This window comes from Delphinus delphis, chromosome 2 (assembly GCF_949987515.2).
Source record: "Delphinus delphis chromosome 2, mDelDel1.2, whole genome shotgun sequence".
Classification (NCBI taxonomy): Eukaryota; Metazoa; Chordata; class Mammalia; order Artiodactyla; family Delphinidae; genus Delphinus; species Delphinus delphis.
The window spans coordinates 29,549,601-29,568,258 of NC_082684.1; the positions used below are offsets into that span (position 1 = coordinate 29,549,601).

An 18,658-nucleotide genomic window follows, 5' to 3' on the forward strand; every position below is an offset into this window, starting at 1 on the left:
TGAGCCTGCGCGTCAACGGGAGAGGCCACAACAGTGAGAGGCCCGCGTATCGCAAAAAAAAAAAAAAAAATTATTAGTTTCCACTTTCTTCTCAATTAAATATTTTAGTTGTAACCCTTTTTTTTTTTTACATGTTCTGGTTTAGGTCACCTTTATATTAATGTAAACAAATTTGAAGGATTTTAGATTGAATGGTTTAATTCAGTAACTTCTGTCAATCTGAAATAAAAAGTCATATAATTTACCCACACATGTCACAATAAAATCTTTTAGTAGATATTTTGAGCCTGAGTCAAATTAACAGGTCCGTAGAATGTGGGATCTATAACTAGAAAGAATAAATCCTATAGACATTTGCATCATTATAAATAGACACTATAATTGTTAAGCAGATTTTTTTGGTGGAGCATTTACTCTTTCCTAAATAGAATTTCTCAAAGCAATTTCACATCACCCCAGTTAAAATACAATTTTAATTATCTTCTAAGTGATCAGTTTTTAATATATCTACTTTAGTAAAAGTCCATGAAGGCTAGATAGAGAAAGCTAAAGGAGAAAATATTGATTTGGTTTATAGAAAAAACATGTTAAAGTATATTTTTTAAAAGGTTATAACATGATGTTAAAGAACAAAGATAGCTCTCACTTGAGAATCACCTCCAAGGTGGCAATATTCATTGCTATAAATAATGGGGTCATTGTGCATCTCCAGTGTCACCAAACTGGGTCACACTGTGCTTCTTAGCTGTTTTCACTGCATTTTGCTACATGGCAAATCCATATGGTATGAGAAAGAAAACTATGAATTATCTCACTTAATCCTTACAGTAACCCTGAAATTATTATTTTCCCGTTTTACAGTGAGAAAACTAAAGTTTACAGAGGTTAAGGGACCTGCCTGAATCCACAGATACAATAAGTGGTAGAATCTAGGATTTGAACCCAGATAATCTGATTCCAGAGTCTACACTCTTAATCACTATGCTATACAATCACTCAGTTTTCAGATTATTTACAAGCAAAGTTTAAAAGATTTAACCTTAAAAGATGCTAGTTAAGAGCTTCCTGGAAACTCATTTTTACTTTCTAACTTTCTTCTTTAAAGGTAGTAATTTTTTTTTTAATTTATTTATTTATTCGTTTTGGCTGTGCTGGGTCTTAATTGCGGCATGCGGGATCTTTAGTTTTGGCATGCAGACTTCTTAGTTGCGGCATGCCTGCGGGATCTAGTTCCCCGACCAGGGAATGTACCCGGGCCCCCTGCACTGGGAATGCTGAGTCTTACCCACTGGACCACCAGGGAAGTCCCTAAAGGTAGTAATTTAATTTTGGATTTTTGTCTCTTGTCAGTTTACTTTGTTACTAGTTAATGCTTTAAAGAATCTTTTTCAGTGGTTCAGACTAACATTTTATTTATTAAGAGATGTTTAAACCATACTAGTGAGATTTTCTTAAAAGATACTAATTGATCCCATAATGTGAACAAACATGAACCTCAGAATTTTTTTTCTTCCAGTTTTATTGAGATATAATTGGCATACAGCACTGTATAAGTTTATGTACCGCATAATGATTTGACTTCATATATCATGAAATGATTACTGCAGTAAGTTTAATGAACAACTCTCATCTCACAGAGATACAATACAGAATTCTTATGTTATTGTGGGGAGAATTCTTTTTATGGCCAGGCAATTTTATTCTTATGTACAATTTTTTTTAATTACAGTAAGTCATTCAAAGAGTTTGGAAAATCAAGGGAGAAAAAACCATCACCTATAACTTTCCAGAAATGTGCTTAATTTTAAGTGAAAAACTTTTCTTTAATTTGGAGCCTTTTAAACCTTTCAAGTTGGCATCATTCAACTCACATTCACACTTATCTACAAGAAGTAGTCTGGTGAAAGAGATTTGGTTTGTTGAGTTTGCTAGGTCAATTGTGTTTTGATGAAAGCTAAAAATGAATCTCATAGGGAGTTTTTATCTAGTAGAGTTCCTCATAAATTTTGATACTTTCTTAGCCTTCTTATCATGTATGGTTTAATGGACCAAGATAAAGAGAACAACAGTTATCAAGTGTTTCCATCAAGCACATTTGGAGAAAAATAGGTAGATGGGAGAATTATTATCCCTGATTCTGAATTTGTAAATCATGGCCAGGAGAACTGCTGCTGCTTTTCCCTAAGTTGCGTCCTGGACCTGACCACCCTGTTCTATTCCTGTCAGGGGCCTGACCTCCCTGTTCCTCCAGCAAATGGGAGCAGTACCTTCAGAAGCTTTAGCAGTGAGGAACAGATAAACCTGGGTGTGTTACAGGGCTGTATTATTAACCCGGTGTAAGATTACACACATCTTAGAAGGAAAAAAACCCCTGAGGCTCTGAAATACCTTTTTCTAAACTTAGCTACATTAAATTGATCATTTTTTTAGGAAAGTCAAGAACGTACTCAGCTTTTTAGGAAGTATTACATACAGCTTCTAGTGTATTTGGCCATCCTCGGCAAATATTTTATTACCAAGCAATTACGTGGCACTTAACGTTTGAAAAGGATATTAAAAGTTTAATGTATTTGAGGAAACTCATGAGCTAAGTAATCTATATTACCATTTTATGAGGAACTGACTGAACACAGAGATATAAAATCTTTTCAGGCCACCCTATTAGGTCTCTTTTTAAAGCCATTGTATTAGAAAAATTCAGTTCAGTCTACCTCCTGTGAGTCTTTCTCCTGGGTGTGTCCTTTACTACTGACACAAAACACTTCTAGTCACAAATGTGTAGAGATTGTTTCCCTAACCAAACAATTCTCTGTGACACCCGCTAGGTGTCCTACAATTTAACTCAATTCTAACACTATCTACTTGGAGATAGTGTCAGATCCCGTAGATTTAAAGACTCAGTCTCACAAGACTGCTCCCACCGACTTCAGATGCCAGTTGCAATTGCAGGTCCCCAGGTTACCCATAATAACTTCTGTCTAATTTGGCTACAAATTGGAGGTTCCCATGACCTCCTCCTCAGGTTTGATTAATTTGCTAGAACAGCTCACAGAAATCAAGGAAACACTTATGTTTACCAGTTTATTAAAGGATATGATAAAGGATACAGGTGAAGAGCCAGATGAAGAGATACATAGGGCAAGGTCTGGGAGTGTCCCAAGGGCAGGAGCTTCTGTCCCTGTAAAATTGGAGTGTGTCACCTTCTCCATGTGGATGTGTTTGCCAACCTGGAAGTTCTCTGAACCTTGTACTATTGGGATTTTGTGGTAGTTTCCTCACGTAGGCTTGATAGATTATTCCAATTACAGCTCCTCTTCCTGCTCTAGAGGATAGGGGTTAAGGCTGAAAATCCTAAGCTTCTCATCATGGCTTGGTCATTCTGGCAACAAGCCCTCATCCAGGAGCCCACCCAGGGTTGTCTCATTAAACAAAAGATGCCCTTCACTTAGGAATTTACAAGGGTTTTAGGAGCCTTGTGTCAGGGATGGGGTCAGAGACCAAATATCAGGACAAGAGATGCTCGTTGTGCTCTTATCACTTAGGAAATTACAAGGATTTCAGGAGGTCTGTGCCAGGAACCAGGGACAGAGACCAATATATATTTTCTACTATCTCTTAGCCATCTACTTGTATTTATGTAGAACTTTGTAGTTTGTGATGTGTTTTGACCTACTTTCTAACTTGTTACTCACAACAGCTCAGTGAATTAGACGTGATAGTTCATGAAACTACATTTTACAAATGAATAAACAAGCTCAAAGAGGTCACCCAGCTAGTAGTAAATGGCAGTGCCTACCCTGAAACCAAAGTTTTCTGAAACTTAGTGCAGAGTTCTTTCACCTACCCTGTGTTCTGTCATTCAGAAGTGTTGGCCTCTGCTTTCCTCGGATAGGCTTTAATTATAGTGAATGGAGAAGTGTCAAATGCAGGGGACACTAGATAGCTCAAGGGCCTGAATGCTTCCCACAAACATGCATCGTATGGCCTGTGCACAGTTCATAAATTTGGATTAGTTGCTAATATTTCAAACATTGAAATTTTTTACATCAAAACTATTACATCTGGGATTCCCTGGTGGCGCCGTGGTTGAGAGTCCGCCTGCCGATGCAGGGGACACGGGTTCGTGCCCCGGTCCGGGAAGATCCCACATGCCGCGGAGTGGCTGGGCCTGTGAGCCATGGCCGCTGAGCCTGCGCGTCCGGAGCCTGTGCTTTGTGACGGGAGAGGCCACAGCAGTGAGAGGCCCGCGTACCGCAAAAAAAAAAACCAAACTATTACATCTATCTTAAGAATGGAAGATCTGGCAAAACGGCATGCTTTGTATGCAGCAACAGTGGCTTGAGCTGAGTACCAGTTGTGCCCTTTGGTTGCTTGTTTGCCACATCCCTGCAACTCCCTATGGTCCCTACACTCAGCCTGCTTCACTCATTTTGTTACCGCTTTTAACCCTGTAGGCGTTTGAGTTTGTGAACTCCTCCCTGGGCTATTATTTGATTGTGGTGGGGTGTGTGTGTGTGTGATAACCACTTCTAACTGTATAAAAAGCACCAAAAATATTATAATATTTGTTTTAACAGATACTGTTAATGTACTGCCAGATATAATTTTTCAAGTTTTGATGCTGTTACAGTTGTTAAATGGCATCATTAGAAATGATTATGTTTTAGAGAATACATAGTTGAAAAGTAATGCAGGGTTATATTGTTTTCAACTAATTATCAAGAGTAAAACATTTCATGGTATTTATGACCACTGTTAAGTCAGTGTACTCACATCTACATTCTAATTAGATTTCCTAAATTTTCTCCTCAATGGCAAATTGTACTTAGTGCTTATCTTCACTCTGGATCCTTTCCTTTACATGTGAGGGAATATCACTTGCTGCCTCTTTCCTTTTCTTCCTTTCTGTTTTTTAAATTCTCATGCCCTTCTATAAATTTTACCTTCTTTTGTATTTTATTAGTTGCATCTTTTAGGATTTGGTTTATTTATCCTTTTGAAGTACAATATAACAAATTTCTGAAGAAGAAAAAAGACAATCCCAAGAGTACTCAGAAGATTTCCATTGATCCTTGGTTTCAGTATTTCCTGTGACATGATCAGCTAATATGTCAAATGCCCTGGCCATTGATCTTTTCTAGATTAAAAAAAAATTCATTAACCTTTGGAGTTATCTTTTTTATTTGTATTCATGAAGACTTAGTGGTTCTCAAGCCTCAAGTCACAGTGTCTAAAACATACTAGGGACTGTGCTAGGCTATCCAGATCAAAGATGAGCGAGACAATCTCCATTTTTTAAGTCCAGTTTACTCTCATTTTCAGATGACTATTTGACTCCTCCTTCCTTTTCCTTAAACCTCCAGAATTTCTTACTCTTCTTTCAGTTGATGACCTTGCTTCCTACTTCACTGAAAAAACAGAATCAACCAGAAGAGAACTCTCAAACATGACACCACATCTACTTACCTACGTGAATCTGTGCATATATACTCTGTTTTCCCTCCAATTCAAGGGATGAACTGTCTGTGCTCCTAGCTGAGGCCAACTCCTCCGCAAGATTCTTATACTAGCTCTTAGTCATTCTAGTAATGCTACCCACCTCCTCCATAATCAGTTTTTCTTTCTCTAGTGGATCATTCATTAGCATTAAAACAAACATCTTTCTAAAAAAAGGTTTCTTCTTGGTGCCTTCAGTTTCTGCTCTCCTTTCCCCTATTAAACTCATTTAATCAGACTTTATTTACTCAACCTGTCAGCAGCATTTGATGTAGCAGCCAAATCCCTCCCGCTCCTCGAAACAGTCTATTCATTTGGAGTTCAGGTGCCATATTCTCTTGATTTTCCCTTGTGTTGATGCCTACTTCTTAGTCTGTGGACTGTTCTCTACCTACACTTCTCCCTTGATGATCTCATCCAGTGTCATGGATTTAAATACCATCTCTATGCTGATGATTTTGAAAGTTCTGTCTCCAGACATCTGCCCTAAACTCCATAACGGTACTTCCATCTTAGAAGCAGTATAGCATAGGGGTCAAGGACACAGACTGGGGATCTGGATTAATTGTATTTAATCCTGGCTCAGCCACTTATTACCTTTGTGACGTTGGGAGAGGTTCTTAACCATTCTGTACCTCAGCTTCCCCACTTATAAAAAAAAGGATAATACTAATTCCATCTTCACCTGATTGTTGTGAAGATTAAATGAGTAAATATAAGCAAAGTGTACAGAATAGCCTGCCATATGGATGTGTCAGTATCATCATCATTAAACATTTCACACTAAGGCATTTCACACTAATGTGTCACAAACCAAATTCCGAAACGCTCTCCCAAATTAGTCTTCCCTAGTCTTTCCCATCCCGGTCCATGTGCTTTAGCCACAAATCCTGGATCTGATCTTGTCTCCTCTCTTTCTCTTTTACCCTGTATCCATCCCATCAATAGTTCCTGTCTCACTACCCTCCACCACTATTGCCATGGTCCAAGCCAGCTTCTCCGCTCACCTGAATCATTGCATTAATGTTCTACACAATCTGCTTTCATTATTGTCCCCCTACCATCTGTTTTCAAGATATCAGTCGGAGTGATCTTTTTAAGACAGAGGTCTGATTGTGTTGCTCCACTGCCCTAGATCCTCCAGTAGCTTCCTGAGCTACTCAGGGTAAAAACCAGTCTTTTAGGCCTAGCAGGCCATTATACATGCATTATCTCTGTCCCTTTTCCTATCTTCTCCTATTCTTGCTTCCTTTGTTCCAGCCACACTAGCCTCCTTGCTGTTCCCTGAGCATACCAGCTATGCTTCCACCTCAGGACCTTTGCACTTACTGTAACCTCTAATCTGGAGCACACATCATCCAGATATATGCATGGCTCACTTCCTCATCTCTTCCCATTTGTTCAAAAGCCCCATTTTCACTGAGGCAGTCACTGAGAGAACCTTATTTTAAATTTCAAATACCACCCTCCTCCATATATAGACACTCACTATTCCCCTTCCTAGCTTTATTTTCCTCTGATAGGGGTTATCACCATTTGTCATAGCATACATTTTACTTATTTGGGTTTTTTTTATCTCTTCCTCACTAAAACATAAACATTTTGTGGACAGAGATCTTCACCTAATTTAGTTCACTGCTGAATCTTCAATGCCTAGAATAGTTTGTGGTCCATAGTAGCTGCTCCAAAATGTCTGAGTTAGTGAATGACAAATGCAGTGCTTTCAAGTTCACCCTGTAGTGGGAAAAACCAGACAGGTAAAAAAAGGTAGTTAACAAATTGTGTAACAATAATAGGTACTACTGGAGCAGAGAGGGACAGTGAATGTTGGAGATTGTGATTAAGGCTTCTGAGAGGAGATGATACCTAAGGCTGAGACTTAAGACTGTGACTTCCAGTTAAACTAAGTTAGAGGAAAAAGGCATATAAGGAACAGCATTAACAGGGCCACTGGAGCGACAGAGAACCTGCGCCGACTCATTCACTTATTCAACCTAGGGATATACAGAAGGAGACAGAAGATAAGACCCAAGTTTATGGTATGGATGAAAGGTGGTGGGGAAATCATTCACTGTGAGAAGAGTTATGATGAATTTGGTTTTGGACAGGTTGAATTTGAGGTCCCTGTGGAATTTTCACTCTATTATATGCATTTGAAACTTAATATGAACTTAAATGAACTGAATATTAGAATAATTTCTTTTCTAGGTTCCCTCCTCTCAGTTAAAAGTGATTTATAAACTAGGAGAGCTAAATAGCCTCCAAAAATCTTGCCTTTGTTGTTTGGTTCATGACGTGCTATTATCCTTATTTTTTCCCCGAAAGCCTTTAAAGGCCCTTCTCACTTAAGAAAGTGCAGGTTAAAAGTTACTGTACTTTTAAGGAAGCAGCCATTGGAGATAGTACCAGTCTCAAATCCTACAGAAAGTTGTGTTTCTCGGAGGTACATACTGTATCTTGGAATTATAAGACAAAATTTATTCGTTACACAGTTCTGTTCAGAAATTCAAATGTCATCAAATGATAGATTTGAAGGCCCTCTCAGATTAAAAAAGAAGAAGAAGAAGCCAAGTTTCCTGTTAAGGAAGTCTCTCATTCACTCATTGCAAGACACACCGTGTCATGGTTGCCTACGAATATATCATTATTACTCCATAATGACTGGGTTATCTCTGTGTGTAGGTGTGACAGAAAGACTGACCAGAGATTCTTTACATATTGGGTACCCTTGAAGACCTCTTTGGTGTGTAGCAGAAGAGCTTTGCACAATAGAATGGCAGATCGCCGTTGCTCAGAAAGAGTGACTTGCTCTACCCTTCCTGCCCAAATTTGTCTGTTTGCTGCTGTTGCTTCTTAACATTTCATAGCAATGCCAAATTATGCTTCTGTGTGTCTTTAGCATTTCTTTGCTTTGGCTTACATTAGAACACCTTTTTGTTCTTGTCTGTCATATGCCCAACACAATTGTCTTGCCTCCAAATATCACTTCTGTTTATGTTGATTAATTGCGTGTTCTTATCTCCCTGGTGGCCTTAGGAATCATAGAACTTTAGAGTTGGACTGCGCCTGAGTTTGGGTCTCAGTTTAAAATAGTAGGATATAAGCACATTTGTTTAAAAATAGAAAAGAAAAAGAATTCAGGGACAATTCCAAACAGTTCTAGTATTTCAGTATAATGAATTGTCTTTCCAAAACAGGTTTAATCACTTTCCAGGGATTATGATGATTTATATCAGAGGTCATCAAACTATGGCCCACTACCTGTTTTTATAAATAAAGTTGTATTGGAACAAATCCATGTCCATTTGTTTACATATTGTCTGTGGCTGCTTTTGTGCAGCAGGGCAGAGTTGGGCAGTTGTGACATAGACTGTATGGCCTGCGAAGCCCTAAATATTTGATACCTGGTCCTTCACAGGAAAAGTTTTCCAATCATGATTTAAACAGTTTAGAAACATACTTCTCCAACTGGAAATCCGAAGTACTTCCCCAGATAACAACATGTAAAACAGAAGAGTGACTGTGAGGATCTCTTAGCGTACTGAGCACACTACCAACTTGTGATCTCCATCCATTTAAAAAAATTTTAAGTGGTGTCTACCAAAAAAACAAAACAAAAAACCCCCTGGAGATTAATAGGTAGGCAGATGGCAGTTCTTTATTGTAATTAGTTATTTCATTGCCTTTTATTGTGAGTAGCTTTTATATTTAGGGGAAATGATCTTAGTGTACTGAGTTTGTTTAATTACTATCTCCATGTCATTTTTGCAACCTTTTCGTCTTTCTTCACTGGTATTTTCACGTTAAGATTACCTGTGCATTCTCTTACTTGCAGTGTAAGCTTCCTGATTTAATAATTTGTAATAGACCCATTTCCTGCTATCATTTTCTCCAGTGTCAGAGTCTGCTTAATTTCTGTATTGGTTTATATCTACCCAAAGTAAAAGGTGTTTAAGGGAAATGTTAGTTTTAAAATTTTAACATGGATATTTAGAGAGTTGAGTGGTTACTTGAAAATTATATTTGACATTTTTCACTCATAGGGTAGTTTGATCCTTCTCAGTTTAAATTCTAAGTTACTGAAATTCTGTTCATGTTAGACCCATTTTCTTTCCTTGAAGAATAAGCAGTTTTCTCTTTGTTGTAAAACTATTTTTCATGCATTAACACTACTCAGTGTGAATTCTACCTATAACCTTGAAATTATTATTAAAATAAAAAGCGTTGGAACCGTGGTGATGAAATAATTCTTACTGTCTCACATATACGTTACCCCTACCACATTTTTATTAGTGTCTGAAGTATTATGTAGTCTTTTTTTAAGGGGTGTTTGTGTCACTAAGATGTATGTATATTCTATCGTATAATAACACATATGTGGAATCTAGAAAAATGGTATAGATGCTCTTATTTGCAAAGCAGAAGTAGAGACATAGACGTAGAGAACAAATGTATGGATACCAAGGGGGAAAGGGGTGGGGAGGGAGGAATTGGGAGACTGGGATTGACACATATACATTATTGATACTATGTAGAAAATAGACAGCTGATGGGAGCATACTGTATAACATAGGGAGCTCTACCTAATGCACTGTGGTAACCTAAGGGAAGTCCAAAAGGGAGGGGATATCTGTATGTGTATGGCTGATTCATTTTGTTGTGCAGTGGAGGCTGACGCAACATTGTAAAGCAACCATACTCCAATAAAAATTAATTTAAAAAAATTTTAAAAAAGTTTTTAAAGATGTATGTATATTCTATATTTCGTACTTACTCTGGGTTATCTCTTTTTTTAGTCCTGTGGCTAGCTAACTTTGGCCTTATCTCCTAAGGTATTGGCTTAAGTGGATAGTTTTAGGGCAAACAAAAGGAAAACTTTCATCTTCTGTGACTTTTATCATTTTCTAAAAAGTGTTTAGGAATCTCAGTTTATATTATCAGAATGAAAGACACTAAAGTTTACAGATAGTTCAGAAGCATTACTACTTTAGAATTCGTGAGAGGAAGTCCGGACTTAATTTCAGCTGCAGGTGTCTTTGAGTGTTAATATCTCAATACCTGATTGAAATAATTGTAATGTGGCAAACTATACTGACATCCAAGAACTGGCACTCAAATGTATGAACAAATGGAAGAATTCATATTATCTGTTTTCTTCGCCTATTTAGAGAAATCAGATGCTGTGAAATACGATAAATACAATGCTTCACTGATATATTAGTACAACACTATAAAAATTAATATAAAGACATACCTCAAAAAGCAGAGATATTTTCATAATAGTCTAATAGGGCCAATAAAGTATTTCCCTGTATATGATAAGGAAACTAAATGGGGAACAGTCCCATTCTAAAATGACCTTTTATATTTCCCACTGTTAGTCTCCCAACCTTGAAGTAGTTCTGTCTGTTGCCTCCGATGCTGAACACTGTGGGCTGCATTTGCACAATGAGCGTATTGATATAACTGCAAATTGAAATTTCTTACGCAGGATTTTCAGTGCCTTTTGGCAGTCTTCTGTGTCACTGATTAGCTGTCTCCTATTTCCTACAGCAGATATTTAGCAAATTTATTCCTTCAACAAATATTTCTTAAACTCCTACACTGTACCAGGCATTGTTCTAAGCTCTGAAGTTATAGCAGTGAACAATAAGGATGGAAAAAACCCTGCCATCATGGAGCTTACGTTCCAGCAAAATACTAAATGCTACATAAGCGTTGGTTAAATATGGGCAGTTACTGTTGTTGATGGGGTGACTGTTGTCCCAGTTTGCCTGAACAGCCCCAGCTTAACACCTGTTTCTGGGTTTTAATAGTGTCCCCTTTCACTTTCAAAGTGGTCCCAGTTTGGACAGTAAATTATATGGCCACCGTAGTTCTAAACCTTTTACATCTATTTATTTATTGAATCCTCATAATAATCCCATGAGGTATGTGACATTATTAATATCATTATGCAGATGTGGAAACTGAAGCATAGAGAGGTTAAGTAATTTGCCCTTGGTCATGCTAGTAAGTGGCAGAACCAGAATTCAAACCCAGACAACAGCCTGGCTCCAGAGTTTGTGCTGAGTCACTATACTGTAGCACCCCAATACTGCTGTGGTAAATCTGCTTTCTTATTCTGCCTGTCTACCTTCTTCTCCCTAGCAAAGTAAATCAGGTAATCTCATCTCCTTGACAGATGAATTTGTGGCTCTTTGGAGTGAACTTCCTCAACTTGTCACTCACTCCTTTACAAATCTGTCTTCATTTTTACTTGGCTTCACTCCATCCCTCTATTTCAAGGATGGGACATCCCTCTTCCCATCTAAAACTTGTATTCTAGCCTCATCCCCTTTTGCCTCCTAGAGGACTTTGTTCTCTACATTACTCTTTTTGGGCCTTCAGTCTCCATCTTTCCACTGGCTTTTCCCATTCAGCATATAAGCATGATCTGTTGTTGTTGAAAGTGTGTGTTACTCCTTCAAGAAGCTTTATTGTTGGGAGAATTTTTTTAAGTTTATTAATATAATGATGATAAATGAATACCAATTATTTATTACCCTCTTTAAATTCCAGGTACTGTATATATCTCTGATCCTTTTACCAACCCTATGGATACTTTACAGATGAAGAAATGGAAGCTCAGAGGACTCTATAACTTGCTTAGCTTATGGATAGTGGCATTGAATTCAGACTTGTATTTGTCTTACTCCAAAATCCATTCTATTTCTAGTATATCATGTTAGTTTACCACAATTCTTAAAGGACGTCCCTTGATCCTCTGCTTGTCCTCCATCGCCTTATAGCTCTTTTTGTGTGTGTAGACTCATCTTGCCTTTCATTTACTTCTCAACCCATTCTAGTCTGACTTCCACCTTTTTATTAGTCAGATCCTCCAAAGAAACAAAACCACCATCTGTCTCTCTCTCTCTCTGTCTCTCTCTGTGTGTGTGTGTGCGTGTGTGTACACACAGAGGCCAGCAGGCTGGAAATTGAGGCAGAATTTCTGTTACAGACTTGAAGCAGAATTTCTTCTCAGGGAAACCTCAGTTTTTAACCCTTAAGGCCTTCAACTGATTGGATGAGGCCCAGCCATATTATCAAGGGTAATCTCCTTTACCTAAAGTTAGTTGACTGTAAATGTTAATCATATCTGCAAAATACCTTTATAACAACATGTAGACCAGTGTTTGATCAAACAACTGGGCAACCATAGACTAGCCAATATGACACATAAAAATCACCACCACAACCTCTATCACTGTGGTGTCTTACTCATTGCTAAATCCAGTGGACATTTTTCACATCTTTCCTTAACTTGGTCACTTTGCAACATTTGACATTTTGGACAACCTGTTACTTCTCGAAACCCTTCTCCCTTAGTTTCAATGACCCTAATCTCTTTTCATTCTCCTGTCCGTCTGGCTATTCCTTTTCTGATATTTCATTACTCGTCTCCCAATTCCTTAATTATTAATATTCTCTCCTGTCCTTGGCCCTCTTATTACTCCCGCAGTTGATGTCTCCCCAAACTAAAATTACATCTTAGAATTCTCTACTGAGCTTTAGACCTGTATATCCAATTGCTTGGATGTTGCACAGACATCCCAAACTTTGCTTGTCTAAAACTGAAATCCTATTCTCCCACTCTCCAACTTGCTTCTGCATCTCTTCTTTCTCTATCTTAGTTTGTAGTACCGTCTGCACCCAGTTAGTTTACCAAGCCAGGAACCAGAGAGGAGTCTTCAGCATCTCTCTTACATTTACCATTTAAGACTTTCCCATCTCCATTCCTATCTCAACCAAGAGAGCTCAACCCTCATTTTCTCTCACCTAGAATCTTGTTGTGGTATTTCTACCTCCCATCAGTCTCTTTCCAACCCCTCTACACTGCTGCCAAAGTGATATTTTAAAGATGCAAATCTGTTTATTTGTGTTTAAAATTCTTTTAGTAGCTCCTAATTGCCCACCGAATTAAGATAGAATTCTTTAGCAGGCATACAGTCCTCCATGGCTAGGCCTTTTCTGCTTTTTATATTCCACTGCGCCTCGCTCACCCATCCTACTTCAAGCCACACCGACATATTTATAGAGCCCAGATTTGCTGTATTGTTGGCTTCCACGTCCTATTCTGCTGTTTCTTCTGCCTGGAATGTCCGCTACCTCTATTATTTCCCTACCTTCCTACCCCCACCTGGGGCATCTAGAAAAATTATTTTAGTACCCAGTTCAATCTTTAGTTTGGAATAACCTTCCCCCAATTCCACAAATAGATTTGACCATACCTCCTTTCTGACATTGTTACAAGCTTATCAACTCTACTATAGCACTTACTACTGTATTATTTATTTTTTGTTTATCTGTCACCTTTCAATGGACTGTGAACTCTTCGAGTATTTCTACTGCCTGGCATATAATAGGCTCTCATCAGATTTGTTGTGGTGGTGGAAACGGAGCCGAGTGGATTATACAGTTCACTTAAATAAGGCCATGCCTTATTGAGGAGTGCTGGGCTTGGACATGTATAGTGAAGAATGGTAGACATTTCTTTATCTTCCTTTGTTCCTTCTAGAGGCTGCTGTTCCAACCTTTAGTACCAGATTCCTTTTGAGCTATACTTTTTTTGATGTTCTGATACCTATTCTCAGCCTTCACTTTGCTTTTGTTTTATTTTGCTTGTATCTTTGGAGCAGTTAAAAAGAAAGGAAGCTATTTAAATTACTATTACAAATTCCCACTGTCCCTTTTTCATTCCATCACAGGAGAAATCATACATCAGCTTGTTCTCATGTGATTCTTGTGTGCCAAAAGTCTTTTCTCAGCCAGTAAAAAGAATTCATGTTATAATGACAATATTTTTCCAACAGTTCTTTAATTCTCCTATGTCCCCAAAATGTCTCCATGCATTTAATGTCAAATTACAAACTAAACCAGTTCTGTGTTAATCCTGAGAGAAGAAATAATGGTTTTTAAAGATTGTTAAAGGAATAATGAAGACTTCTTGGGTTTTCAATATGAAAGTTTCAGGTGACCAAGCGTCCTGCTATACACATTGGGGCCAAAGGATAGTAGCATGGCCAGCATCTCATTTTAGACTTACGTATTACTTTCTACTCTAAATGCACTTGTAGAAGCTACTTGTGGTGTAACTCCTTATGTATTTAATATTTATCTAACTCTTGGTTTTCGTGGTTGAGTTTTGAAATGAGTGAAGAATCTACTTATTCTTTGCCCTTTACAGAATGTGATATCTTGGTTTTTATTCCATTTGTCCCCCTTACCCTTTACTTAATTTTATCTCATTATTTTGCATTGTGTTTCTAAAATAATGGCTTTGGCTTATTTTTTCTTGAATGTTTCTGCAGTTTGGTTTGAGTATCTAGCTTTGGCAGCCCTCCTGAACTTGACTCCATCTGTACTTGTGACTTTTGGAAGGCAGAAGTCAGTGTTTTCTAGGGAGATGACTATTTTTTAATATTATATATGTGTGTGTCTCCCTTCCTTTTTGGTTTCTCTTAAAAGACTGGAAAGAAAGCAGTTAAGGCAGTCCTGTGGGTATCGGCAGATGGACTCAGAGTTGTGGATGAAAAAACTAAGGTAAAACTTTCATAAGCTTAAATGTTACTGCTCATATGTTTTCTATCCCTATGATCAAATATAATGCCATTAAGCTGTTGTAGTCACTCTGTATCCTTCCACTTTGTCCAAAGAACGATCTTTGGAGAGACTAGTTAATGTTCAGAAAAACCAATTTAGTTACTCATTTACCTTACGAAAAACAGAAGAGAATTCTCTCAACATTTTGGTCTACATGACACAGCATGTTTAGCCTACGGTGTATTAGCATTTATTGTTAAGATCTCAGTTCTGTTTTTGTTCTGACACGTTAAAAAAGTTTACCCCCACAAATACGATGTGAAAAATGATGGACCTTTCATTGATATCACAGTTAAAAATTAAAAAAAAAAAGTTGATAGACCATATCTAAAATTTCTTCTTGTTCCTTAATAAAACACTATTTTTAGAAAGTGATATTTGAACTGATTAACCTACTATTTAACTGAAGACTCAATTTAAGTGAAATCTTAAGGACTAGTAAATTGCTCATTTGGTTAACATTTATTTAGAATACACACAGTATCTCAAATAATATGTAGCACTTTGCATTTGAAAGCAAGTGATCCTACATGCCTAAATAAGAATAGACATAGACTCTGCCCTTAGCATAAGGTGTTATTTATATAAGTACATTTAATCATTAATTCGAACTTTTTAAGAGACCTAAATCTGGAGAAATTTTAACAAGAAGGCAATTTTCAAAAAAAAAAAAAGAAAAATAACCCTCAGGTGTCACTGGAAGGAGGAGAAAGTCTGGCAGGTAAAGAACAGTTTTCATGGGTAGCTTGCCTGATATATTGTAAGTGATTTAATTTAGCTACATTTTAGTTCTTTTCACTAAGGCTTTTCTTTTTTTTTAAGTTCAAGAGAAGTGGTAGTCTCAAGTGTACATTACAATTGGAAATAACTATCATTTTAATTAGCTTATTTTGTGTAGTTTTCATTAGTGCTTTGGGTGAAATTTGTTGTATGTGGAGGCTATATTTTTAGTTGCTTTACACGATAGTTAGAAAGTGATGTTGCCCCCTGTTGGTTACTTATAACACTGGAATTAATTAATTTACTTCTTCCCACATTGAGTGATAATAGTAATTGATGACTTGTCATCCTGGGACCCATTATGAGCAGAAAAGAAATTTTGCAATATGTATAACAAATGAAGGGCTCATATTTAGAATATATAAATAACTCCTACATATCAGAAGAAAAATGACAGATAATCCAAAAGACTTGAATTACTTTGCTGAAGAGGAAATTCATAGTAATCAAGGTTATGCAAAATAAAATTATAATGAGCCACCAGCATTGCAGAACTTTAAAGAATTGACTGGCAAGTTTGTGGAGCAATAGGAATCCTTATAGTTATGCTGTATAAAAGCCATTTTGTTTGCATGTTTTAGCACTTAGAGCCCCCATCTCAGCATCTAGGGATTTTAGGTGCCTGGAATATCACACAGAAGAGCCAAAGAGTGTCAAGATTTTAAAAAACATTTTGTGCAATGTTTATACTATGTGTATATGATGTCATTCAGCAAGTATATAAACATAGAGAGTCATACTCAAAATTAAATAATCAGTAAGTTAATAAATACATAGAGCTGTTCTGGAAATGATGTTATTTGAATGTAAGTTATATGGAAATTGGATTAAATTGATGTACATATATTGTAAAATTGAACATGGAATTTACCATCATAAAACTAGAATCAGCAGGCATATATTATATATATGAAGATGAAGTGAGGGAGGCATCTGGGGAAAGTGCCTCTTGGGATTTCTCCTAGGTCAGATTCTTAGTATTCAGACTTCTGGCTCAGATCCAGCTATTCTATAGCCTTGATGCATTAGATGTAGAGATTCTGTGTTGTGAAATGAACATCCTGTGTTTCTTCTGAGAAACTTGATTAACCTCATAAGTCCTCTATTCCTTTGTGTTTCCCTTTTTTCCAGGACCTCATAGTTGACCAGACAATAGAAAAAGTTTCCTTCTGTGCCCCAGATAGGAATTTTGATAGGGCCTTCTCTTATATATGTCGTGATGGCACAACTCGGCGCTGGATCTGTCACTGCTTCATGGCTGTCAAGGACACGGTGAGTCCAATAGCATGGATTTCATCATGACTAGCCTCAGTCACCAAGCTCCTTCTGGGTTGGCTCAGCCAAACAGTTTCCACTACATTTTTTTTTTTAACATCTTTATTGGAGTATAATTGCTTTACAATGGTGTGTTAGTTTCTGCTTTATAGCAAAGTGAATCAGTTATACATATGTTCCATCTCTCTTCCCTCTTGCATCTCCCTCCCTCCCACCCTCCCCTATCCCACCCCTCTAGGTGGTCACAAAGCACCAAGCTGATCTCCCTGTGCTATGCGGCTGCTTCCCACTAGCTATCTATTTAACATTTGTTAGGGTATATATGTCCATGCCACTCTCTCACTTTGTCACAGCTTACCCTTCCCCCTCCCCATATCCTCAAGTCCATTCTCTAGTAGGTCTGTGTCTTTATTCCCGTCTTGCCCCATGGTTCTTCATGACCTTTTTTGTTTTTTCCTTAGATTCCATATATATGTGTTAGCATATGATATGGGCATATACCCTGAGAAAACCATAATTCAAAAAGAGTCATGTACCAGTATGTTCATTGCAGCTCTATTTACAATAGCCAGGACATGGAAGCAACCTAAATGTCCATTAACAGATGAATGGATAAAGAAGATGTGCCACGTATATACAATGGAATATTACTCAGCCATAAAAAGAAACGAAATTGAGTTATTTGTAGTGAGATGGATGGACCTAGAGTCTGTCATACAGAGTGAAGTAAATCAGAAAGAGAAAAACAAATACCGTATCCACTACATTTTTAACAAGTACGTGCTGTTACAGCACTTGGAAGTGCCTAAACTAACCTGCTTTCACTCCTTTTATTCAAGTAATTCACACTCTTGGTATAACCCTACCACTCACAGAGCAAGATGATTGGCTGAGGTCCAAGGTCATTAAAGGAAAGTAAAAGTTCTCTGGTGATGGTGGCTGCTAATCTTTATTTGAAACTTTTCATTATTAGAACTATTTTCAAGATCCTTACATGCATTTGTTTGCTAATTCATCTGGGTAGAAGATACTGGCATTTGAAAGGCACTTATAAATTCATTTACAAAGTGACTACCACAAGAACTGAGTGGGAGTATATTTTCAATTAAAAAAATAGAAATACTAAATTATGGTACAGTGAACTATGCTAGAAATTGCTACATAGTAGAAATTTTGGTTTTGTTTAAAAGTAGAGAATAGGGACTTCCCTGGTGGCGCAGTGGTTAAGAATCCGCCTACCAATGCAGGGGACACGGGTTCAAGCCCTGGTCCAGGAAGGTCCCACATGCCACGGAGCAGCTAAGCCCGTGTGCCACAACTACTGACCCTGCGCTATAGAGCCTGCGAGCCACAACTACTGAGCCCACGCGCCTAGAGCCCGTGCTCTGCAACAAGAGAAGCCGCCACAATGAGAAGCCTGTGCACCTCCACGAAGAGTGGCCCCTGCTTGCCACAACTAGAAAAA

The 18,658-nt window shown here is 37.7% G+C and overlaps 1 protein-coding gene across 13 annotated transcripts in view; it reads left to right on the forward strand.

The window, feature by feature from the left end:
* NUMB (NUMB endocytic adaptor protein) overlaps positions 1 to 18,658 on the forward strand; it is a 174,007-nt gene that overhangs the window by 143,511 nt on the left and 11,838 nt on the right. For all 13 annotated transcript variants that reach the window (XM_060004253.1, XM_069540424.1, XM_069540421.1 and 10 more), the window contains 2 exons: positions 15,004 to 15,078; positions 17,050 to 17,190. In XM_060004253.1, coding sequence (XP_059860236.1) covers positions 15,004 to 15,078; positions 17,050 to 17,190 — 216 coding nt within the window. The remainder of the gene's footprint in view (positions 1 to 15,003; positions 15,079 to 17,049; positions 17,191 to 18,658) is intronic.